This window comes from Pelodiscus sinensis, chromosome 1 (genome assembly GCF_049634645.1).
Source record: "Pelodiscus sinensis isolate JC-2024 chromosome 1, ASM4963464v1, whole genome shotgun sequence".
Lineage (NCBI taxonomy): Eukaryota > Metazoa > Chordata > Testudines > Trionychidae > Pelodiscus > Pelodiscus sinensis.
The window spans coordinates 325,468,923-325,493,426 of NC_134711.1; the positions used below are offsets into that span (position 1 = coordinate 325,468,923).

At 48.0% G+C, this 24,504-nt stretch overlaps 2 protein-coding genes across 3 annotated transcripts; one reads left to right on the top strand and one right to left on the bottom strand.

The window, feature by feature from the left end:
- Positions 1-6,598, top strand: LOC102449969 (ecto-ADP-ribosyltransferase 5-like). The gene is made up of 4 exons (XM_075919665.1): positions 1-123; positions 573-641; positions 1,831-2,554; positions 5,690-6,598. The coding sequence occupies exons 1-4, from the start codon at positions 97-99 to the stop codon at positions 5,713-5,715; spliced, it is 846 nt and encodes a 281-aa protein (XP_075775780.1). The 5' UTR covers positions 1-96; the 3' UTR covers positions 5,716-6,598.
- Positions 6,599-6,834: 236 nt separating this feature from the next.
- Positions 6,835-22,636, bottom strand: LOC102447458 (ecto-ADP-ribosyltransferase 5-like). 2 transcript variants are annotated; one of them, XM_006111771.4, is made up of 6 exons: positions 22,034-22,636; positions 21,329-21,398; positions 16,645-16,724; positions 15,478-16,192; positions 13,952-13,984; positions 6,835-12,578 (listed from the first exon to the last, which is right to left on the bottom strand). In XM_006111771.4, the coding sequence occupies exons 3-6, from the start codon at positions 16,708-16,710 to the stop codon at positions 12,481-12,483; spliced, it is 912 nt and encodes a 303-aa protein (XP_006111833.2). In that variant the 5' UTR covers positions 16,711-16,724; positions 21,329-21,398; positions 22,034-22,636; the 3' UTR covers positions 6,835-12,480. The 2 variants fall into 2 exon arrangements, with proteins under 2 accessions (XP_006111833.2, XP_006111834.2); XM_006111772.4 differs by lacking the exon at positions 21,329-21,398.
- Positions 22,637-24,504: the final 1,868 nt, after the last annotated feature.

The following is a 24,504-nucleotide window of genomic DNA, read 5'->3' on the forward strand; positions in this document are numbered from 1 at the left end:
TTCCTGTTTGGGTGCAGGGGGGAGGACTCACAGGAAAAGTCTCAGCACGCTTTAAGGCAGTGAGTGCCTTGGGCAGCACCTCACTCTGAGCCTACCATGGACATCCAGCCTTTAGACCTGCAGGTACGGTAACATCTCTAACCCTTGGGGTCAAGTCCATCCCTTGAACTGGTCGCCTGGCGATAGGTGGCCTTTTCTCTTCATTAAGAGCAGCTAAGGAGTTGGGGGTTTTGGAGATCCAATTGATGAGAACTTAAAGGGGTCAGATCTTTGGGGGATGGGGGGGCTCTTCAGGTGTCTCAAGCTGCACCCTTAACATTATTAGTCACTTCTGAACATTTAATCCTAAGGAAATAGAATGGCCTGTTTATATTTTAACTTCCAAAAGAAACAAAGGAAAGATTGAGCCCAGACATATTCTCGATGTTAACTCTTCCCCCAGCTTGTAAAGGTCTTTCCTTGTTTAAATGTCTTCATAGACGACCCTGGCCACCTTGGAACAAGGGAGCCCGTGCAGGCATTTCTCTTGGTTCCTGCTGGAGTTCTCACGGCATTTTCTTCCTGTCCCACAGGGGAAGAGGATATTTCTGCTGATCACCGTGCTGTACCTTTGTGCTCACACTTTGATGGCTACCCCTCAGGTAACGGCAGCTGTGCTGTGTTTTTTTAAGTTTATCCTGCCCAGACTAACTCTGGAGGTTTTTCGCCTTCCTCTGTAGCATGGGGCACAGATCACAGCTGGAGGATTCTCTGCATCTTGGGGTCTTCAAACTATTTGAGGGCTTCAATATCTGAGATATAGGTGAGAGGATTATTCTAGAAGGGGGTGGGTGAGATTCTGTGGCCTGCACTGTGCAGGGGGTCAGACTAGATGATCATAATGGTCCCTTCTGACCTTAAAGTCTATGAGTCTAACTCGGCTACCCCCTGAAGCTTCTGTAACATTTGATTAGCTGTCTGTTGGTCAGTTACTAATGCTTTATAATCTGTTCATAAATGGCTGATAGGTTGGCAGTATTTAATACCATTAACTCACAAACATCCCACTCTCCCTACCTTTAATATCATCAATTCACAGACACTTACCTTCCTTCCTCTCCCTCCCCCCCCCCCCCCGCATCCCCCTTCTGTTCTGAAATGTGATTTGTCCTTTTCATATTTGTTCATTTTTTTTAAATTGTATCCTTTGGTATATATGGTTGTGACTACTTTCTTCCACTATTTGATCTGAGGAAGTGGGTCTGGCCCACGAAAGCTCATCATCTAATAAACCATCTTGTTAGTCTTTAAAGTGCTACATTGTCCTGCATTTTGCTTCAACTACCCCAGACTAACACGGCTACATTTCTATCACTACTCTTATACAAATTAGACTTTAAAAAGTGGACCTGCTTGTCACAGGGTAACACCATAATATGCACATCAAATATATGCCGCCGACAACACCGCTGTGAAATCTCGCTATGAAATCATCAAAGAAATAGAAGGAGGTGAAAAAGAGAAAGCGAAACAGCAATACTATGTGTGTGGTGGTGGGAGGGAGGTGGTTTTAAGGAATGAACACTGAGTCACAGGTTTGAATCCGCCCAATGGTGGTTGCACATCTTGTTTTTTCAGAATTTCCTATGTATAATATAAAAAATGCCTATGGGTTTGTTTGGTAAGGCCTCTCTCTTTCTCAGTCTTGTTCTTGCCTTGTTTCTAACAGGGACGTTCAGTAGAAATGGCCCATGGGGGCTGGCCCTAGCTCAGTTCCACAAGTGCTGGGATTGTTGGAAGCCTAGCAGACAGGCAGCCACGCTGATATTTCATACACTATGTTGTTTCCAGGTGAGTTGCCAGACGTCGGCGGTGCTGGACATGGCATACGACGCTTTCGATGATCAGTACATAGGCTGCACAGAAAAGATGGAAAAAATAATCAAGTCCGAACTACTGCCGCAAGAGAAGTCAAACCTCAAGAGTTTTAACGTAAGCTGGGAAGCTGCGGAAAAAAAATGGAATGCGAGGAAGGAAAACATCTCTCTGCCGGTAGGGTTTAAGAAGGAGCATGGAATAGCAATCCTGATCTATACCAGCGGTGGTAAGAAGCCTTTGTACCAGGAGTTCAACAGAGCGGTGAGAAAAGCTGGTCAATCCCAAGTCTATTATCTCGAACATTTTCCTTTCAAAGCCCTTCATTTCTATTTGACCCGAGCGGTGCAGCTCCTGAGAGACTGTGCTGAGATGTATGAGACGAAGGTGTACCGGGGCGTCGGGTCTCTCTGCTACGAACCTGATAAGAGAGGTGGCGACGTCAGGTTTGGGACATTTACCTCTTCATCTTTCAACAGTCATGTAGCTCAGAGATTTGGCTCGAAGACATTCTTCACCATCCAGACGTGCTTCGGGGTCCCCATTGCAGACTTCTCTTCGTTCGAAGAAGAAGAAGTACTGATTCCAGTCTATGAGCGTTTCAAGGTGTCTTCCTTCACCCGGGGCAAGAACAGCAACAAGTTTGTCCTTCACAGCACAAACCAGACTTTCAGCAATTTCAACTGCGCCTACATAGAAGGTCAGTAGGAGACGTTGGGTCTGATTCTCCCCACCCAGGGCTGTCATTTCAGCAGAGCCATCTCCTGGGGTATTTTTATCACAAGTCTCATGTTAGTTGGGTTGCTTCTTAAAGCCCCTGCTCCTGGAGTCAGGGCATTATGGGACAATCTCTCCTGGCTAGTGATGTCCAGCAGAGAATTTCTCTTGTAGGTGTAAAAGGCAACGTAAGAGATTTCTGTGTCAACTGCTCTCACCCCACATCTATTGGGCAGGTGGGGTTTCTGAGGGCAGAGAGAAGAATTTACCACGTTCCCATACAAGGGTGGGCGTGATGAATGTCCCACCTCCCAGACCATTGCTACATGGCCTCCCATTCTGCTAAGCCTATGTCTACACTGGGAAGGTTTGGTGACAAAAGTGCTGTCAATAGGAAAAAGTTGCCAAAAGTGAAAACTGGTCAAACTATTTTTTCCGCCTCCCGTTGTCGACATTTCATGGCTATGTTGCTAGCTCCCTGTCGACAGAGAGAGCAAAGCAATATGGGTGAACATCCCACAATGCAGCATTGTGGGAAGGCAGAGCTGATCCCTGTGCTGCTTGGGATTCTCTCCGAGTTCTCCCACAGCATTCTCAGCTGCTGGGAGCAGCATCATAGGTAGCTCAGTGAGCTCTCCTTGCTGAGGAGTCAAAGCAGCACAGCAGTCTCTCTAGCCCTCGACCTACAGCAGCAGCTGTGTTCCTAGCAGGGCAGAACAGGAGCACTCCAATGAGTTGCTCTTTTATGTTTTTTCCCTGCACAGAGCAGCTCACTCCGCTGTCAGGTACTTCCTGGAGCTTTGAGGGGAGGGGCATGCCTGCAGGGCAGCAGAGATCATAAAATACTGAGTACAGGCAGTCCCCAAGTTACGCGGATCCGACTTATGTCGGATCCGCAGTTACGAACGGGGCCCTCCCTCTCCCTGGTCTCCAGCAGACCAGGGGGAGGAAGCAAAGCGGCAGAACACGCGGGCAGTGGACAGCCCAGACGTGTCTGGGCTGTCCGTTGCCCGCGTGTTCCGCCGCTTTGCTCCCCGTCCCCCTGGTCTGCAGACCAGGGGGACGGGGAGCAAAGCAGAGCAAAGCCGCGGAGCAGTGGCTGAATCTGGACGCCAGTTCCGACTTACATACAGATTCAACTTAAGAACAAACCTACAGTCCCTATCTTGTACGTAACCCGGGGACCGCCTGTAGAGCCATCAGGGCAAGCCTCATGGGATCCTGGCAGAAGCCAATTCTCATGACAAAACAAACAGCAGAGTCGACACTGGCTCTTTGTCACCAATAAAGGAAGGGGAAAAGAAAAAGGTATCTCACAGGGGTTGAAATTTTTTGTCTCCAAAACTGGGTGTCTTCCCAACAAAAGTTGTGTTACAATGTAAATGATCTTATTGTTTTGTTGCCAAAAGGCAGGTTTTGGTGACAAAATGTGCCAGTGTAGACAAGGCCTAAGTTAGCTCCCTTTGTTCTGCCAGGCAGGCTCGGGGAGGGGCTGGAAGGGTTTTTAGAATTGACTGGACAATTCACGGAGGGAGCTGAGTGGTGCAGTGAAAGTGTGCTGGGCTCATAACGCAGAGTTTGATGGACTGAAACCGTCCTCTGCTATGTCAGACTCTTATGAGTCAACAGGGCGCCCTTGTAGCCAAGAAGGCAAATGGCATATTAGGGTGCATTAGGAGGAGCATTGCCAGCAGATCCAGAGAAGTGATTATTCCCCTTTATTCAGCTCTGGTGAGGCCATATCTGGAGTTGCATCCAAATCTGGGGCCCGCACTACAGAAAGGATGTGGATGGTTGGAGAGGGTCTACCAGAGGGCAACCAAAATGTTTAAGGCCTGGAGCATGTGACCTACAAGGAGACGCTGAGGGATTTGGGCTTATTTAGTTTAGAGAAGAGTGAGGGGGGTTTGGTAGCAGCCTTCAACTCCCTGAAGGGGGGTCCCAAAGAGGATGGAGAGAGACTGTTCTCAGTGGTTGCAGGTGACAGAATAAGGAGCAATGGTCTCAAGTTGCAGTGGGGGAGGTCTAGGTTGGATATTAGGGAAAACTATTTTTTTTAGGAGGGTGGAGAAGCACTGGAATGGGTTCCCTAGGGAGGGGGTGGAATGTCCATCCCTAGAGGTTTTTAAGTCCCAACTTGACAAAGCCTTGGCTGGGATAATTTAGTTGGGATTGGTCCTGCTTTGGGCAGGGGGCTGGACTCAGTGGCTCCTGAGGTCTCCTCCAGCCCTAGGATTCTATGGAGGGGCCTTTCTAGTTCCAGGAGTCAGGCTGAGAAGAGACTTGAACAGGCGAGAAAGAGGAAATTATTTTCTGTATTTTAGTGGTGCATAGGAGTCCCAGCTGAGATCAGAGCCTGGTTGCATTGGTGCTGTAGAAGCACACTGCCCTCACCTGGAGAGCTCAGAGTCTAAATGGACAAACCAGACAACGGGAGGTAGAAAGGAAGGATCCTTGCTCCTCTTTTACTAAAGAAACTGAAGCAGCAGCTAAACAAAGTGACCTTCCCATGATCCCACAGGGAGTCTGGTCAGAGCAAGGCACCGAACCCAGATCTTGTGAGCGCCCACCCCCGGGGTTAGCCGCACAGCCATTTTTCTCTCACTGCTCTACCTCTTGCAGTTTCTGCCATAACTGACTGGCCCAGATGGGGTGTGCTCCTCCGCTGAGTTCTTAAAGCACGAGGGTGCTGCAGGGTGTGGCGATATCTGACAGGAGTAGCCGGGATCCCCTCTGCCTGGTTTTTTCTTCTATCCCAAAAGACTTTCCTGTTATTCTCATGTATTAATCCATGCTCACTAGGGTGCCCATAAGTGTCTGTGAGTCACTGATCAGTGACAGAGGCTGTGATTCCCAGTCTCGTGTCTTCACGGCAAACAGTGACCCTTCCTCAGCGAGTGAGCTGTTCCTTATTCCCCAGCAGAGACATGGGCATGCCTGGTATGCTGCTATCCAGCGTCCGGCGAGTTCTAGCTCTACAGAGTGAACCCCACTTACTCTGAACGTGGCCTGGCACACGGGCGGGGGAGCTGCCTTTCTGGGGCTCTCTCACCCAGGCAGTTTCTGAAGCAGGCTGAGGCAGACTGTAATGAACACAGGCCTTCTCTTTGTGTTTCAGGAAAGAAGGGGCGAAAAAGGGCTTAGCGCTCAGAAGAATTCCACACCATCTGAGAGAGTGGCTCTCCACAAAACACGGACACCTCCCATCCCTCCGGCAAGCCGCGATTCCTTGGTTGCTTTCTTGTCCTCCAGCAAATTATCCCCCTTGCTTTCCATCCCCAACACCCCCGACGTGAGTGTATGTTGCATTCCATGTCTCCTACTGAAATAGCATCCCCTCGACTGCCTGCCAGGATGATGCCTAGGTCATGATGCATGGCAGGGAAGAATAACTTGTGAATCAGACCCTCAGTTCCAAAGGGAAGTTCCTGCACCTCATGGATTGGGAAGGCTACGGCTGGAGAAGCGCTCATGGGAGCCAGCGAGCAATATCCATGCCCCCAAATGGCTCCATGAGTTCCACTGGTCTCATCCCAACAAGCCCAGTTCAGCAATCTCTGAAGGCACCCTTGCGGGCAGGGTTGATGCAAGGCAAACCCCCAGCCATGCCAGGGCTACTCTTTCACAGCCCAACACAGCCAAAGTGAGTCCCAGGCATGCTGCAAGGACTCAGATGCCTTGAATGACCTTTAAACACAGCCTGCAGGCATGCAGCAGCTGCCTGTCCCTGACCAGAGTCTGGCTGAGAGACCTCCAGGCCTCAAAATGATCAAAATCAGGCATTTCCCACAGAAATAGGCCCTTTGCTGCTTTAATGTAAAATATAAACTTATCTGCTTGACAGGAGCCATGAGGAGCCAAATTCTGCCCTCAGTTATAACACATACTATACATGTTGTTGGGTATACAGGTTTCTTTCATGACAGCCTCCTCAAAAGTGAGCTTCTTTCCTGATTTGTACAATAGCTGGGCTAGTGAAGTATCTTTCAAAACACACACACACACACACACACACACACACACACACACACACACACGATGGCTACGTCTAGACTGGCATGATTTTGCGGAAATACTTTTAACGGAAAAGTTTTTCCGTTAAAAGTATTTCCGCAAAAGAGCGTCTAGATTGGTAAGGGTGCTTTTCCACAAAAAGTGCTTTTGCGCAAAAGCATCCGTGCCAATCTAGACGGGCTTTTGCGCAAGAAAGCTCCAATGGCCATTTTAGCCATCGGGCTTTCTTGCGCAAAAAATTAAGGTGCCTGTCTACACTGGCCCTCTTGCGCAAGTATTCTTGTGCAAGAGGGCTTATCCCTGCGTGGGAGCGTGAACATATTTGTGCAAGAAGCACTGATTTTGTACATTACAAAGTCAGTGCTCTTGCGCAAATTGAAGCGGCCAGTGTAGACAGCTGGCAAGTTTTTGCGCAAAAGCGGCTGCTTTTGCACAACATCTTGCCAGTCTAGACGCACCCGATATGTTTCCTGATCAGCTCTTTCTTGTTTCTCCTATTTAGCTCTTTTGCCCATTGGCATCAATTTCAGTGCTATAATTGCATTGAGACCTGAAAATATGGCATTCCAAAACTAAGTGGAAGGCCAAAATCTTCCCTTCCTTCCACTGGCATCAAGAGGGTCTGAAAGGTGTAATTTGGGATATAATTTAGGCCATTCTGTTCATTGTCATTAGACTGTCTAATGATGTGCATAGTGACAACCAGTTCTGAAGCAGTAGCCACTATATAACAAACTAGCCACATTTTAAAAAACGTTAAAAACAACGAATAGTTTAGCAGCATCTTAAAGACTAATAAAACATGTAGATAGTATCATGAGCTTTTGTGGATACAACCCACTTTTTCAGATGAGTGGAGTATTAAAAGTCCAGTTCCAAAATAAATAGGGTATAGGGGGGCCAGAGGGGGAGACTTAACCAGTCAAATAGCACATTGTTCAAGCCAACTAGCCACACTCAATCAGCCAGACAGCCACATGTGATTAATGGTTAGCATGTTGGACACCACAGTTATAATTATTTAGTAAGCATTTGATAATGTACTTTTGAAGTGAATTTGTCATACACAACACAGGTTAGCTCTTTTTTGCTTTTGTTTTCTTTAGCGTTGCGAAGGATTGTGTGCTATTTGCAGTACAAGTCAGAAGGATTTAACATGTTTATTGCTTTACAAAACGTAATACAGTTTTCACTTGTATTTGTTAAAATGAAGGAAGGTGGAGAAAGCAAATGGCTCTCTGACCCACTGTTTGACAAAATAAAGGGAATATTTAACATCCTCCTTCTAACTTGTATTGCTAGTTATATTTGCCCCTTTGCAATGCTAAAGAATACAAAAGGTTACAAAAGCTAACCTGTGCAGTGTAGGATTTCTTTACAAAAGTTTTAAAGCAAGCCTGAAGGGTGGGGTGGGTTCATGTTATGTTCTGGCTAGTTAACACCCTTCGGATCACTAATTCATGGACTGCAGCTTCAGTGTCCTCATTAAAACATACAGAGAAAACTTTTATAAGCTGACCCTGACTAAGAACTCATGGTCTTACCCCTGGGAAGTTTCTGCAGCTTTTTTTTTTTTTTTTTTTAAATTCAAAGATATATTAAAGTGCTACATGGAGGACAAGGTGGTGGGAAAAAGTGTCTTCAGATAGGTTCATCTTTTAACATGCTTATTCCTTTAGAAATTAACATTCACTTGTATTTTTTAAAAAGCGGGGAAAACAAACTTCCCTCTGAGCTACTGGTTTACAAAATAAATGAGCTGTTTATCTTGTTCCTTCTAACTCTTATTGCAAATATCATTCAACCCTTTGCAAAGTTAAAATGGTAAAAAGAGAGAACATGTGGTTTGTATTATTCCTTTACAAAAGTTTTAAAAGAAGCCATGTGGTGGGGGGTTGTGTTATATTCTGGTCAGTTAGCATCCTTCTGAACTCTAATTCACAGGATGTTTTTACTGCTGCAGTTTCACAAGCCATACTTTGGCTGTAACTATGTGTTTGTGGTTTTAACCCAGGAGTGGTTGCTAAATGAAAAGGTTTCTTTAAACAAGTTAATCTTTTAACATGCTTATTCTTTAGAAAACTTAATCATAGAACACCAGCACTGGAAGGGACCTTGAGAGATCATCAAGTCCAGTCCCCTGCCCTCGTGGTAGGACCAAGCACCGCTTAGATCATTCCTGACAGGTGTCTGTCTAACCTGCTCTTAAATATCTCTAGTGATGGCGAATCCACAACCTCCCTAGGCAATTTTTTCCAATATTTAACCACCCTGACAGCTAGAAAGTTTTTCCTAATGTCTAACCTAAACCTCCCTTGCTGCAGTTTAAGCTCATTGCTTCTTCTCCTAGCCTCAGAGGCCAAGGAGAATAATTTTTCTCCCTCCTCCTTAATATAACTTTCCGTTGTAATTTTTAAAAAGCAGGAGAAAACCAAACCTTTTCTGAGCCACTGGCTTGCAAAATAAGTGAGCTATTTAGCTTACTCCTCCTAACCTGTATTGCAAATAACATTCGACCTTTGGCAAAGCTAAAGAAAACCAAAGGCAGAAAAAGAGCCAACCTGTGTTGTGTATCCTTTCTTTGCACAAGTGTGAAAGCAAGCCTAAGGATTTCATATTATAATCTCTTAATTCACAGACTGTAGCTTCCGGGCTGCTTTTACTGCCGCAGCTTTACAGAGTCCTCGCTAAACACTTTTTATAAACTGGCTCTGACTACAGGTGTGTGGCTTTGGATGTTTGTGCAGGTTCATATTTTATTTGAATCACATATTGTAAAATGTGGTGGAATGGTCCTTCAGATGAGGATAAAACAGTTCAGAAGAGGTATGGAAAGGGGAGGGGAAGAAGAGAGAGAAAGAGGTAGAGAGGGCTTAGAATGGTTTCTGATTGGTTAGACCGAGGGGAGCAGAGAGAGCTCAGGAAACTCACAGACCCTTGGGGTATCATTTCCCTTATGACAGCCCATGGATAAGGTTGCTGCTACTGCTGCTGCTTTCTAGGTTCCTCTTTTCTGGCTAACAAAAGTGTCTGTCTCTCAGCCAGGCAGCCACGTGCTGTCGTAGGGTCTATATTTCGCCCTTTGCAAAAGTTCTCTCTCTCTCTCCACTGCAATTTTCTATACTTGCATCTCTCCCTCCCTAACAGGAAAGGGTTTTGAGCCATGCTGGCTGAAACGTTTTTGTTCAATCCAAAACACCCCTGTTTCGACAAGGAAAAGTTGCGAGGAAAATATTAAAGGGAGGGTTTTTTTAGAAGATTTTTTTTTAACCTTCCCCACCTTGAAAACTGAAGAAAATGTTTTAATTGTTTGGTGACTGATTTGTGTCTCTTTCCCTCCCTGGCTGCCTAGGGAGTGGGCAGATTTTCAGCGATCCAGGGTTTTTTTCCACGTCTCTGTCATGCATTTCAGTTAAACAAGTGTTGAAAAATCAGGTCTTTGGAATTTTTTATTAAGTCCCCTCAGTAGCATTAGATGGAGTTGGAGATAAAAGTCTCTATCAGATTTCATAGAATACTAGAACTAGAAGGGACCTTAAGAGGTGATGGAGTCCAGACCCCTGCATCCTGGCAGGACCAAGCACTGTCATCTCTGACAGATGTCTATCTAACCTGCTCTAAAATATCTCCAGTGATGGAGATTGCACAACCTCCCTAGGCAGTTTATTCCAGTGTTTAACTACCCTGACAGTTAGGAAGTTTTTCCTAATGTACCATCTAAAACTCCTGCTGCAATTTAAGCCCATTGCTTCTTGTCCCATCCTCAGAGGCCAAGGAGAACAAATTTTCTCTCTCCTCCTTGTGACACCCTTTTAGGTACTTGAAAACTGCTATCATGTCCCCTCTCAGTCTCCTCTTTTCTAAACTAAACCAACCCAATTATTTTCAGTCTTCCCTCATAGCTTATGTTTTCTAGATCTTTAAGCATTTTTCTTGCTCTTCTCTGGACCCTCTCCAATTTCTCCACATCTTTCTTGAAATGAGGTTCCCAGAACTGGACACAATACTCCAACTGAGGCCTAATCCGCGCAGAGTAGAGCAGAAGAATGACTCATCTTGTCTTGCTCACAGCACTCCTGTTAATGCAGCCCAGAATCATGTTTGCTTTTTTTTTGCAGCTGTGTCACACTGTTGACTAATAGTTAGATTGTGGTCCACTATGACCCCTAGATCTCTTTCTGCCATTCTCCTTCCTAGACAGTCACTTCCCATTCTGTATGTGTGAAACTGATTGTTCCTCCCTAAGTGGAGTACTTTGCATTTGTCCTTATTGAACTTCATTATGAATTATGACCCTATCCTCCAAAGGAATAGCGATCCCTCCCGACTTGGTATCATCCTCAAACTTTATAAGCATACTTTCTATGCCATTTTCTAAGTCATTGTTAAGGATATTGAACAGAACCAATCCCCGAACTGATCCCTGCAGATCTCCACTTGTTATGCCCTTCCAGCATGAATGTGAACTACTCCCTGAGAATGGTTCTTCAATCTTTGTTCTTGGGTTGTCAGAAATCTCCCAGTTTTCCTGCGACCAAGACTTGACTCTCAAATGTAAAACAAAAAGAGGAAAACTTTTGCCTATGAGGATAAACCTGGCACCCCTTTCTTGCTCCATGATAACTTCGTTTGAGTTGGGTTTTTTCTCCCTTCTATGCTTCAGAGCCGACTAACCTTTTCCTGAACACAATCCATCAAATAGAGGATTTAATCTAGGCAAAGATGCATGAGATCCCTGGGCTGGATCACAAAGGTGAAACAGAAAACAAAACATATTTTAACATGCAGGGCAATTAACCTTTGGGCTAAGAAATTTACCCAGACTATGACCTCCACAAGAGATGTAAGATCGGAAGACAACCAGTGTTAATGGGAAAGGGTACAAAAGGCATGCCCAGTGAATTAATGCACACAAAAAAGGTGTCCTGCTCAGGCCTGTCCACAGGGAGGGACAAAGGGAGCTCTTTCCCTGGGGCCCAGAGATTCAAAGGGGCCCAGAGGCCCCGGCTGCAACTGTTTCTGCAGCATAGGCAGTGGCTGAGCTCCGGATCCCTTTGTGTTGTCACAGGAGCGTCTGAGCGCTGCTCTGTGCAGCTCTGAAGGCTGGAGTGGTTGGGGTCGGGGGAAGGACGCTGCAGTCTGGGTGGCACAAGGGGCTGGCTGCGCTTGACCCCTCCCCTTCTAGAGGTACGGAATTGCCCTTCCCCCACGCCTTGCCCCGGGACTTGCGATGGCTATTGGCCCGGCTGCTCCTGCTCTAATTCAAGGTCTTTGTTAGGATCATGCCTAGTAAACAAGTACTGGAAATGAATGAACCTGACTCAGTGTGTGGTAAATTAGGCTTAGTTCATGGCCCAAGTGATGATGGGATGACCCAATTCCACTCACCACCAGGCGTGCCGGGGATAGGCTGGCTACCACGCTGCCGCCTGACTGAAAGAAGGGGCAGGCGCGAGCTTCACCGTCACAACTGCCACCCCCATCATTTTCTGGGATTCCAGATACCAGTGTTCCCTCTAATCTTTTCCATCCATGTGTGGAATATTTTTATGTGCATCGAGGCACGTGCGAATGTGCACCACCAATAGAAACTAAACCAAGCTGTAGGCACTCAGCTAATCAGCTTTTATTGATGTCATCAACATTGGTACGATAGTGGTGGCAGAACTGAACTACAAGAAACTGTTCTCTAATGTGCACCCATTTATTGCTCTACCATCGTACGACAAATCCCCTCCGGAACAGAACTCCCATTTTGATGGGAAACTCCATCCCTGTTCCTGGTTTCCCTTTGAAATGCTGGCAGGAGAGCCGGACTGCTTTGGCTCTGGCAAGTCTCATCCCCGTGGTTTGTGTTAGAGGGGGGGAAAAAATGAACCACGCACACAGGGAAAGTTAGAACCCAGCAAACAGCTTCAGAGCAGCAACATGGGTCAGGATGACGGAACCTCCAAACAGCGAAGGGCTCATCTCTCTGGGGAAGGCGACGCCTCCTGTGGGAGTTGTCAGTGAGAAAGAGCAGATCAAACAATGGATAGGAAATAATTCCATGTGGACAGAGCTCCTTAAAGCAGGACAATGGTACCTTCTCAACAGCTTCTAGAACAGTGTTTCTTAAAGCAGTCAGAGGTATGTCGTGGACAACAACATAATTCAAAATGGCTGCCCAGTGTCCTGTGTTCCCACAGTGGCTAATGCCAGATGTCCCAGAGGGAGTGAACAGAACAGGGAATCCTCAAGTGATCCCTCCCCCGTCATCCATTTCCAGCCTCTGACAAACAGAGGCTAGGGACACCCTCCCTACTCATCCTGGCTAATAAGCATTGATGGACCTATCCTCCATGAATTTATCGTGCTCTTTTTTGAACTCTGTTAAAGTCCTGGCCTTCACAACTTCCTCTGGCAAGGAGTTCCACAGATCGACTGTGCATTGTGTGAAGTTATATAACATAACTGTGGAGATTCTCACAGTCTGAACAAATGGCTACTTCTTTTTTAAATTCTGTTGAGCTCTTGGCCTGATGGAAACCTTGTGACAATGAGTTCCACAAGTTAACCCTGTATTTTATATAACTGGGCAGTCTGCTTTATTACTTAAAATTATAGATTCATACAGTTATAGAACTGAAAGGACCTCAAGAGGACATCTAGTTCAGTCCCTGCCCTCATGGCAGGACTAAGTATTGTCTAGATCAGGAGTGGGCAATAATGTTTGATGGTGGCGGGGCACTCCAAGAATTTGGAAGGTGGTCGAGGGCCACACTCTTCCATGATATGGAAGGAGGTGTGGGGTCTGGGATGGAGGTTGACTACAGAAGGGAGCTTGTGTTAAGGGATTGGGGTGCAGGACAGGGTGTGGGGTATGGGAGGGAGTTTGGATGAAGGAGGCAGGAGAAGGGACCTCAAGACATCACCTCGTCCAGTCCCCTGCACTCATGGCAAGGAGTAAGTATTGTCTAGAAGATAATCCCTGGCAGGTGTCTTCAGTTTAGTCTGGTTTTATGAGACAGGAAAAATGCCCCCCCAAATGTGTCACTGTCTCATGTATTATTTTGAACGTCTCCATTGTGTTTCTTTTTGTGGGTCTCGTCTCCTAATAAAACCATTCCAGCCTCACTTTTGGAGGGCTCTCCAGACCCCACATCATTTCCAACACTTTTCTCTGAACTCGTTCCCTCCGGCCTTCCACTCAGACACTCGTCATGAAGTCCATACAAGAAAATGGATCAACTGACACTACATGAAGCTAACCCCGCTTGTTTCTCAATTGGTTTCATGTGACGTGTTTGCCTGATGAGGTTGCTCTCCACTCTGCACTTTGATACAGAGGGCAAGGCGGTGTCAAAAGAAAACGTTTCATTCTTACCAGAGTTGTCAATGCATGTTTGGTTCTTCTTTTCTACGGTACAAGCAGAGAAGGTCAATGAAATACAATCTGCCCATTCAACTCCATTCTACTATTTCCAAAGAAACATGGGAATTGTCAGACTGGATCCTACCAATTTCTTTTCCTAGTTACAATACGTTGCCTTCAGTTAATTCTCATTTTATATGAAAGGGAAAGTGGCCCATTGTAATTCATCACTGTCTCATTTAGTACTCCATGCTTCCTTGTATGTGTCCCTTCTCTTAATTAAACCATTCCAGGTTTAACTTTAGAAATCAAACCAGACTTCTCATCATTTTCAACACTCTCTAATCTCTTCCCCCACTTAGCTAAATCGCTGAGAACAAGGGTTTTAGAACCAAATGCAGCATCTCAGAGAAGGGAACCTCATTGATTCATATAATGGTGTTAAAATATTTTACATTATTCTCCATCCCATTACTCCTTAGGCTGGCTAACATTTTATAGGCCTAGCAGCACACTGAGCAGAGGTTTCACTGAGATTGGCACTGAACTTCCCAACATGATGGCCCAGTCTCTGTCTGAGTTGGCTCAGCTCATTAACAACCCAGTAATGCTATTTCTTCCAATGGGCAGCACCTTGAATGCGCATCAGTGAATTTCACCTGATGTGAAGTTCTGATGTCCATTCGCCCAACTTGGTCACATCTCTTTGAAGTTCCTCACCATTGTCCCTAAACCTGTCTGCCCTAAATAATGTGCCATCTGCACACTAAGCCCTGGTTTATGGTAGGTAGAGGTTTATTTCGAAATAGCCCCCCTTAGGTCTAATTAAGAAGCAGAGCTTCTATACTACCAACCCTGTTATTTTGAAATAAGAGGTCACTAATTTCGAACTCTGCACTCCTGCTTTCCTCAGGGAATAACACTAATTTCAAAATAGTTACTTTGAAATAGCGGTTGCGTGGATGCGCCGGAGCTGCTATTTTGAAATAACGACTCCCCAGAGTAATTTGAACTAATTACTCCCCAGTGCTTCCTGAGGCTCTAAGTCAAGGTAGGGCATCCATATTAACAGAGTTTGCTTCAGACTAATTTTGAGGGTTCCCCGTAGCGAGGACACGCTATTTCGATGTTGTTGTTTTGTTATTTGTTATTTTGGGAGCTATTAAATCAATTCTAGTTATTTTGAAATAGTGTCCCAGTGTAGGAATACCCTAAGCCAACTGCCTGCTCCCTGCCTGCAGCCTACGGCTTGGCTGGACCCTGTCTGCGGAGACACAGCTGCTCTGCCAGGCCCTGCAGGGGGCGTGTGTGTGTGTAAAACTCATAGCGGGTTGGGGCCTTTCCCTGTCTCTAGTGAGCCTCTCGCTATGGTGTCTAGGCACCTTCTCTGTCCTCAGGGAGCGCTTGGGGCCCAGTGTCCACCCACCTGAGCATCCCTCTCATCAGCTCTCCCTGCACCCCTTCCCTGGGGGTTTTAAATTCCCCACAGCAAACAGCCCTCCCCCCCCAATATTTCTCCTGTTCAGCCCAGTACTCACTGCCCAGGTACGCGCAGTTAAAGTGGCTGCAGGTTCGGTTTGTGCTCCGGAGGACGTAGCTGCTACTATTAGTCCCTGGGAACACGCTGAACATCTCATGGACTGGGATTAACACTTCTTCATGGTCTGGAAAGTGTGAGAAGCTCCTTATGTGAACACCAAAGCACGTGTGGACGGTGAACAGAGTCGCTGTGTCGAAGCGCTTAGCTTTTTCTTTCTTCATAGACAAAGAGGCAAAATAGCCAAACCTGAGGAGATCGTCTTTGCTCCAATGCACAGCGTCAGAAACCCGCTGGTACACCGGCGTGTGGTGTGTCACCTCACACCTCCCTTGTAAGAGCTGCAAGGCTCTTGTCAAATAATAATGAAGGGCTTTAAACTGGAAATTGGCCATGTAATCAGCTTGAGATGTCCCAGCCCCTCGTACAGCCTCATTAAATATTCTTTGAAACACTTCATTGTTGTATTTGTATTTGTCAGAATAGGCTATTATGGCCTGTCCATGCTCATCCCCAAAGCCTCCGGGGAGAGAAACCTTTGTTTTCATATCTTTCCATTTTTCTATGGCTGTTTTCCACACCATGCTAAAGAGTGATGAGTAGGACATTTCAACCTCTAGCAGCTCAGGTGCTATTACATCCATTACTTCAACGCAGCCAATATACTGGTCATCAAAAGCATCAGGCACCATGCTCAGATTGTGCACATGTTGAGCCTGGGAGAATTAAGGAAACAAAGGGTCACATGAGTTTGTGTTACAATAGCACCTACAACGAGACATCCTGTGCCGCACGACGCCTCCTTGTTTTGCAGCTACAGACTAACAACAAGTAGCAACTAGACTAGAGTCACACCCCATTGTGCTCAGCTCTGGTCAAATACACTCAGAGGGGGTCTCTACCTCTAGGAGCTGACTTTTGAACATTGGGAAAAGCTTTCTAGCTGTATGAGCAGTTAAGCTCTGGGAGGCTGTGAATCCTCATCACTGGAGGTGTTTATAACAGGTTGGACAAACACCTGTCACAGCTGGTTGAGGCTCACTTGGTCCTGCTCCAGCAAGTAGGGGGCTAGATGACCTGTTGCGAGCCCTTCCAGCCCTTCTCATACAGCCTTGAGTAGAAACCCCAAATATACAGCCTGCTTCCCTGGCAAGGCTCAGGTGCTTACCTGGGCAGTTCCCAGCCAGGTTGGAAGGCAGATACACATCACTGGGATCAGCAGCGGCCTCAGCATGATTCCAACTTCCCCTGTGCGGTTGTAGGAGAATCCATCAGGAATGTTAACCGAGGGGCATGGGGAATGTATGCACCCAAACCAAATCACTCTGCAACACCCTTTGCAGGAACTGGTCTTTCCCAGGCAGGGGCTGCTGCCTCATGGATGGCAGCCCAGCTATCCCAGAGGCGGGTTGGGCCCTGGGATCCTGTTCTCTGCTGGAGAGGTGGGGACTAGTCGGGAAAACCCGGCTTTCACTCCATGCCGATCGCATTTCCCGAATGGATTCTGGGGGGTGGAAATATGGTACCTTCACAATACACAGAACCAAGCCTGGCAGGGCTGGGAATGGGTCTAAAATAATGACACAGCTCGATAGTTCAGTGCCTCACACAAGTCAAGTGGTTGTTTGGCAACTAACCACCTTATATCCTAGTCCTCACTGCTTCGTCCTGATCAACAGCTCGGCCATCAGAGATCAGGGTCAGGCCTAGACATCAGGGTCCCAGCCTTACATCTTCTCATACAGACACACAAACAAACAGGCTGGTCACTGCCCCAAACCCCAGCCACACAGAGACAACCAACAGACAGACCAACACACCCCTCACACAACACCCTTTACCTCCATGCATCGACTCCACAGCTACGCCCTGCCAACCCCCACGCTCCGGTATGCTGAGCTGATCCCTTGTTTAGAGGCTGCAGTGCAGAGCTGGGTCTTTGGAGGTGATTTTCTGGCCAAAGAAAGGGAGCCAGGCACTGGAATTGGGAGACGGATCCTGGGGGACAGCCAGTGACACAGCGACTAGGACGTGGCAGTGTCTTGCTCCGGGGCAGTGAGCTGGGTCCAGGAGTGGGGAGTGCAGGGGGATTTACAGGGAGCCGGAAAAAGGAAGGGGCAGAGATGAGATTGCCACTGAATACACGGACATGCCGTGCTTCCTCTGGGGTAGGGCCTGAGACGATGTTTGCCCTGGATTGGCTCTGGGGCAGGTCTGCTGAGCTTTGCCGGGGTATTGGCATGGAGGTGCATGCAGAGTGAGTGGATATGAAACATGGAAGTGGGAGGATGTGTGGACAGAACAGGTGGGTGGAACACCAGTGGGGGAGGGGAGTGGGCATGGGCATGTAGCCGAGAGAGATGAGTGTGCGAATGAACGGTGGCATGGATTTGGGGGCGGTGCGCGTGTACAGAACAGGTGGCTGAGAGAGAGTAGAGCCATTAGGTCTTGTCCAACCTTCTCCAGACATGCAGAACAATTGATCTTGGTTCTTTTCATAAAGCCCCTACACCTGGATGTGGGCAGCTCTCAGGGTCTCCCCCCACACACACACTTTTTTTTTCTAAACACTAAACATGTTGGCTACTTTTTTGTAAAAGGGATGCAAATTAGACGTATCGCAATTGCTCATGAAGCGGGGATTTAAATCTCCCCCGCTTCATTAGCATAAAAATGGCTGCCGCTTTTTTTCGGCACGGAGCTTTGCCCCTCTTAAAATAAGGGATAAGGGATCTTTCGGAAAAGGCTTTATTTTCCAAAAGATCCGCGTCTAGACTGGCGCTTTTTTCCAGCAAAGCTCCATGACGAAAAAAAAGCGGCAGCCATTTTTATGCTAATGAAGTGGGGGAGATTTAAATCCCCGCTTCATTAGCAATTGCGATATGTCTAATTTGCATCCCTTTTACGAAAAAGGGATGCAATCTAGACGTAGCCGTCCAGTCTTAAAAACGAGAAGTCCTGTGGCGCCTTAGAGACGAGCAACTACATACTTTATGTCCAGTCCTGTTGACCTAGGGAGGCGCTGGAATCTCCATCCCTAGCGGTTTTTAAGTCCTGTCTTGACAAAGCCCTGGCTGGGATGATTGAGTTGGGTTGGTCCTGCTTTGGGCAGGGGGCTGGATTTGATGACTCCTGAGGTCTCTTCCAGCCCTAGGATTCTAGGATTCTATGACCAGTTTTCGAACCCTTTCATCATTTTTGCTGCTCTCCTTTGGACTCTCTCCAGGGTGTGCACATATTCCCTAACCTGTAGATCAGGATCTACCAGTAGATCTTGGAGCCTCTGACAGGGGATCCTGACTGGTTTGTCCTGGAAGCTCTCAAGCTTTGGCACTTGGGTTGCCTCTCCACCCATGGTCAGCTGTTCCTGCCCTCTGGCTTGGAGCTGCCTCCGCCTCCCCCTGGGGAGCTTCCTGCTTGCTGTGCAAGGTGTGGGAGGGTGAAATTGGGGGGGGCACAGATGTCAGGGTGTCCCTCCTCCCTCCACTTCTGTACCCTGTCTCCAGATAGAGTGAAGGGGATGGAGGGAACTTGACAATGCAAATCTCTGTCACACTCACACACTTTGTGTGTCTCTGTCATTCTCACAAACACACACTGCTCTTCACTCTCATCTCCTGCCCCAACACATACATGGGGAGTTGTTACTTTTTTTATTGCTTGCCCCTACACCCCCCTGAGAGAGGCAGAGCACATGTGGCCACAGGCTGTCCCTGCCTGCAGACACCACTCCTGCAGCTCCCACTGATCAATATCGGGGAACTGTGGCCAGTAGATGTGGGGCAGCACATGGTACCATGGAGCCATTGCTGTACATACCAGCTGCTTTCATGAGTGGCGCAAGGCCAGGGCAGGAGTAAGCCTGCCTTAACCCCCCTGCTCCACCACCCAGAAGCCATCTCGGTTAAATGATGCCCAGCCAGAGTCTGCATCCTCAACCCTGCCCCAGCCATGAACGCCCTCCTACCCCCAACCTCCCCCCTGCACCCAAACTCCTCCCCAGAGCAAGCATCCTGAAACCCCTCCTGAACCCCAACCCCCCACCTTGTACTAAGCCTGGAGCCCCTCCCACATTCCAAACCCCTTGGCCCAAGACCAGAGCCTGCACCCCAACTCCCTACCCCAGCCTGGTGAAAGTGAGTGAGGATGGGGGAGGAAGGGAAATGAAGCGAGCAGGGGGAGGCCTCAGAGAAGGGGCGGGAAGGAGGCGGGCCCAGGGTATTTGGGTTTGAGGTAGATCCTACATTGCATTTAAACTGAAAAAGTGATCTTGTGGTTAAAAAGGTTGGAGACCCCTCCCCTAAGGTATGGCCCCAGAACTAGGCACAGTATCCACTTGCGGCCTCACCAAGGCTGAGACTAACACCCACCCTGGCCTGACGTTCCAGGGAATATATCCCAGGATTATATTATCCGGGTTTGCAACTACCTCATGCTGTTGACTTGTACTCGGTTTGGAATCCACCCTAACCCCCAGATCCTCTTCAGCAGTACGACAACCCCCTCGCCACTTAGCCCCCAGTTTGTAGCCAGGCCTTTGAGTTTTGCTTCCAAAGCGACACACTTTGCCCTTGTCTTTGCTGAATTTCATCTGGTCGGTTCCAGACCAGTTCTCCAATTTGTCACGCTCCCTTTGAATTCTAATCCTGAAAAGTACGTTTGCCCCCTCCCCCAGCTGGGTGCTGCTATACATTTGAGAAGTGTCTTTCTCCACTCCGTTGTCCCAGACATTAATGACAATGCTGAATGTTTTGGACCCAAATCTGAGCCCTGCACAATTGGCCCAGGCATGCCAGATCAGACCACACAGGTGAGTTAGGTGAAGGAGCAACTCTGGGGAGGTGTACCCATGCTGGGAAGGCTGGCATGGGGCTGCAGTGCACATGCTCAGAGGCAGAAACATAGCCACCTAGGGAATTGTTTACTGCAAAAACGTAGGTGCCAAGTAAATGCAGGCACCTGCAGCATCCAGGGGCTTTGTGAATCCTGGGGGAAGCCTGATTCTGGGATTTAAGGTACCTAAAGCAACAGCTAGGTGTAGGGCTAGATGGAAAGAGAGCTGTTCCCCTGGCAAGAGATGAAAACTTTCTGCTTTAGAGGCTGCCTGATTTTGTGAACAGGTCTCAACAGGCAGAACGGAACCTGGGACCTCTTGGAGCATAGCACATGAGCCTCTATAGCTGGAGTGCAAAGCCTGCTGGCGCTTAGGTAAGGTCGTAGAGCAACCTCCTTCTGTCTGTAAGTGGTCTCAGTGCCGCTATACGGGACAGTGCCTCACACCCAGTAGGTGTTTGGGTTCCATTTGCATCTATGGAAAAAGCTGTGGTCAGCATCTTTCATGATGTAGAGATGAGCAAAATAAACCGTTTTTAAAAAATGTTCTCTACATGCAAATGACAATATTTCTGCAGCTTCTCCCATCCAAAAGCGTTTATAATTTCAGAACAATGCAGAGCTCTCAACGCAACAGGAAATATTAGGCCTTTCATTCTCTGCACCCCCAGACTCCAGTATAACAAAAGCGCCTAGAGAGCCCAACCCAGTTTGTGGCCCGAGGGGCTGTACATAGGGCAGCTTGTCCCAGTAAGCCAAAGAGCTTACAATCCCCGGCAGACAAAGGCTGGAAGAAGAAGGAGAGGCAGGCTTGGGGACCCCCAGTTAGCTGCCTGATTCACTGCCCATAGCCCCCCTCAATTCCATAGGTGCCGACAGGTGTAACGGCGAGAACATTTGTATCATTTTCTAAACCACAGTGCAACCTGTTGTCTAGAGACAGGTGCAACAGAAGTGTCTGTAATTAGATTAATGAAGAATAAGCATTGTTTTTTAAGCATTTAAAGAGGTCACTATACCTGACTGTCCAGGAGGCTCAGAAGGCCAAGCAAGCGGTGTCCTGAAGTTGTAGTACTTCACCTGCAATGTCTATAACACAGGAAACTGCCTGAATTTAGCTAGGAACCCTCCCTGCTGACTTTCACTTTCAGAATTATGGGGTTTTACTTAAGAAATGAGGGCACGATCCCGTCTTTTCCATAAGCGGAACATTGGGGTGGCCACCCAGGAGAGATTCCAGTGTCACCCGCCTGACTTGCAGAGCGGCTACAGCCGGCAGTGTGTCTCTACTGGTGGTGCACATCCACACATGTGTCGGTGCACAGAACAAAGTTTATTCCGCATATGGGTGGAAAAAATTAGAGGGAACATCGGCCTGATCTAAATCCTGCTGAAACTGGTGGAAAGATCCCATTGAATCATAGAATCATAGAATATTAGGACTGGAAGGGACCTTGAGAGGTCATCGAGTTCAGTCCCCTGCCCTCATGGCAGGACCAAATACTGTCTCGACCATCCCTGATAGACATTTATCTAACCTACTCTTAAATATCTCCAGAGATGGAGATTCCACAACCTCCCTGGGCAATTTATTCCAGTGTTTGACTACCCTGACAGTTAGGAACTTTTTCCTAATGCCCAACCTAAACCTCCCTTGCTGCAGTTGGATGCTAATGGGCTTTGAATCAGGCCCATACAGAGTCAAAAAGCAAGCAGTTTGCTACCTTGTCTCTCCTGTAGATCCTGATGCTGTGCTCACGAGTGCAATTGACGAAGGCAGTCAGGAACTGTGATCATTTGCAAAACAGAGCCCGGTATGATAACAAAGTGCCAGCGCCAGTGAAAATCAGCATTGAGGAGATGTGTGCTTTAGCCCGTCTCCTGTCTGGCTCTGCAACACAAACCACTTACACCAGCAAATGAATAAACAGCTTTCCTACCAGAGGCGTGTGTAAAATTCTTCCAATAAGCTGGGAAGACAGGGTGATGGCCGTGGCAGTGTTAAGTCCAGCTGGAGTGTTATTCATGGGAACGTTGATGAGTAAGAGCAAACTCTAGTGGCTGGACGCCTTGAGCAACTGCCAGATTACAGGCTCCCGGAGAGTGGGCTGTCGTCTGATTCTCGCAAAGGGCCTAGAAAGAGGCAGACTTTGTGCAGGCTTTGGGGTGCTGGCAGAGATGACTTAGTATCCTTTGGAATCTCTGTAGATAGCTGGGGAGAGGGTGCAGAACACTGCTCTGGCTGGCGGAGTCAGCTGGCGCAAGGGTTCCGAGACAGCCTGGACCAAGCTGTGTGATGTCTGGTGTCAGAAGTGGAAAGAATCAGCTTCCGGGATTCAGAGCATTGCTAGTGTGTGGGTGCGCCCCCTCTGTGGACAGGACTGTGACTCGTGTTTCCTGTAAGCTGAGCACTTGGGAGGCCACCCAGGAGAGATTCAAAGGCTTCCCATCAGGCAGCATGTGTTGCTTCTGGGGGTGCACATCTGCATATGCCTCGGTGCACATAACAAAATTTATTCTGCACATAGATGGTAAGCCCCCCCGATCTTCTAGCCCCCTGATCTGAGCCCCCACCTTTAACCCTTCCACCCCTGTTCCCCCAGCCACTGCCCTGACTCTTGCACCCCACCCCCTGACGTCAGCCCACAGCCAATGCCCATCCCCATCCCCCTCCCTGAGCCCCCAAGTCCTGCCTGACTCCTGCACCCCCATCCCCTGCCCTGAGCTCCCCCCATCCAACCTACTGCCCTGAGTCCTCCACCCGCTGCCCTTTTGTCTCCCAAGAAGCTCTATCATTTGTGTCACTTTCATTCTTCTGTTAATACAAACGTATTTTAATACAATCATTTAAACAAAGCACGTACATTTTCCTTTTATTGTCCAACTCCCCCCCCCCCCCCCCATTCCTTGAGTTACAGCCCTGGGCAACACCAGGTACATCCGCTAGCCTGTATTTATGGAAAACACTTCCTATTGGAGGGGCACCCCTCCTGCCAGCACCTAGGCCCAGGTGCCCAGCCTTCGGGTGCAGCACGGACACTGCAGGGCCCCTGCTAGCGGGGTGTCAAACCAGGAGCCAGGACAGGGTCCAAGTGGCTGGAAGGGCCCTACCGGAGCAGTTTGTCTAGACACTCCCAGCCGGGAGTGGGGGCTGCACCTCAAGACACTGGCCTGAGTGGTGTTTAGTTGTCCGGTGTCTTTCCACACTCGATTTGTGGTGTGGTTGAAGCAGCACCCGCCCAGCCTGCAGTACTGTGAGTAAAGTGTGTGTCTTGCGCATGGTCCTGTTACACATCCAGGAATGGTCTCTCTGGTTCCGTAGACATGGGTACAGATTCCGTGCCCCTGGTCTAGATGTACACCCTGGCGTTGGACTGTGTTAAACTGTACGTGATGTGATAGGGCCTGTGGGCTGTATAACTGTATCAGTGCCCTGCCTTTGCTAGTTGTTGTTTGTCACCCCCCGCCCCAAATGTTGTGTCCTCTGCAAAATTTACCCGCAGAGATTTAAAAGTTTCTTTCAGCCACCGATCAGACTAAATCACTTGACACAACTTGGTTTCCAAGCAGAGATGAAAGTGAGCCGGGACGGGCCAGTGACATTAAATCTTTTTAATGTAACTGCCCCGGAGCCCAGAGATTTAAAAGCTGCGGCTACTGCAACATCCCTGTGGCTTCTGGTCACCATGGCAACAACATCCATGAAGGGTGGCTGGGGGCTTCTCATCCCCAACCCCACCCCTTCTATAGGCCCAGAGGCCCTCCACCTCACACACCTTGCCAAGAACCCCAGAGTACTAGTAAGTCCCAGCATTTCCTTTCACCCCTGTTCCCAAGAAATCGTATTGATTGGCATTGAAGATAACTAGAAATTAATAACATAGGACTGAAAGGGGCCTAGAGAGAGCTGCTACTCCAATCCCTTGCCCTCACAGCAGGGCTATGTATTATCAGACCATCCCTGACAGGTGTCTGTCTAACCAGCTCTTAAACATCTCCAGGGATGGAGATTCCACAACCTCTCTTGGCAATTTATTCCAGTGCTCAACCACCCTGACAGTTTGGAGGTTTTCATTTCATATTTCCATTCTTTACAGAGGCCCCTAATGCTCAGCACCTGAGGAAGTAGCCAATAGTGTGATTACTTAGAGAGTTACTATAAAAGGAGGCAACATCATTGAATCTTCCCTCCCCA

Excerpts from the sequence above, each read along its gene's own strand:
- LOC102449969 (XM_075919665.1), top strand. The coding sequence starts at position 97 with ATGGACATCCAGCCTTTAGACCTGCAG. Across the intron at positions 124-572 it reads TCCAGCCTTTAGACCTGCAG|GGGAAGAGGATATTTCTGCT; the intron begins GTACGGTAACAT and ends CCTGTCCCACAG. Across the intron at positions 2,555-5,689 it reads CAACTGCGCCTACATAGAAG|GAAAGAAGGGGCGAAAAAGG; the intron begins GTCAGTAGGAGA and ends TTTGTGTTTCAG.
- LOC102447458 (XM_006111772.4), bottom strand. The coding sequence starts at position 16,710 with ATGCTGAGGCCGCTGCTGATCCCAGTGATGTGTATCTGCCTTCCAACC. Across the intron at positions 16,193-16,644 it reads CCTGGCTGGGAACTGCCCAG|GCTCAACATGTGCACAATCT; the intron begins GTAAGCACCTGA and ends TAATTCTCCCAG. Across the intron at positions 13,985-15,477 it reads TAACTGCGCGTACCTGGGCA|AAAAGAAGAACCAAACATGC; the intron begins GTGAGTACTGGG and ends CTTGTACCGTAG.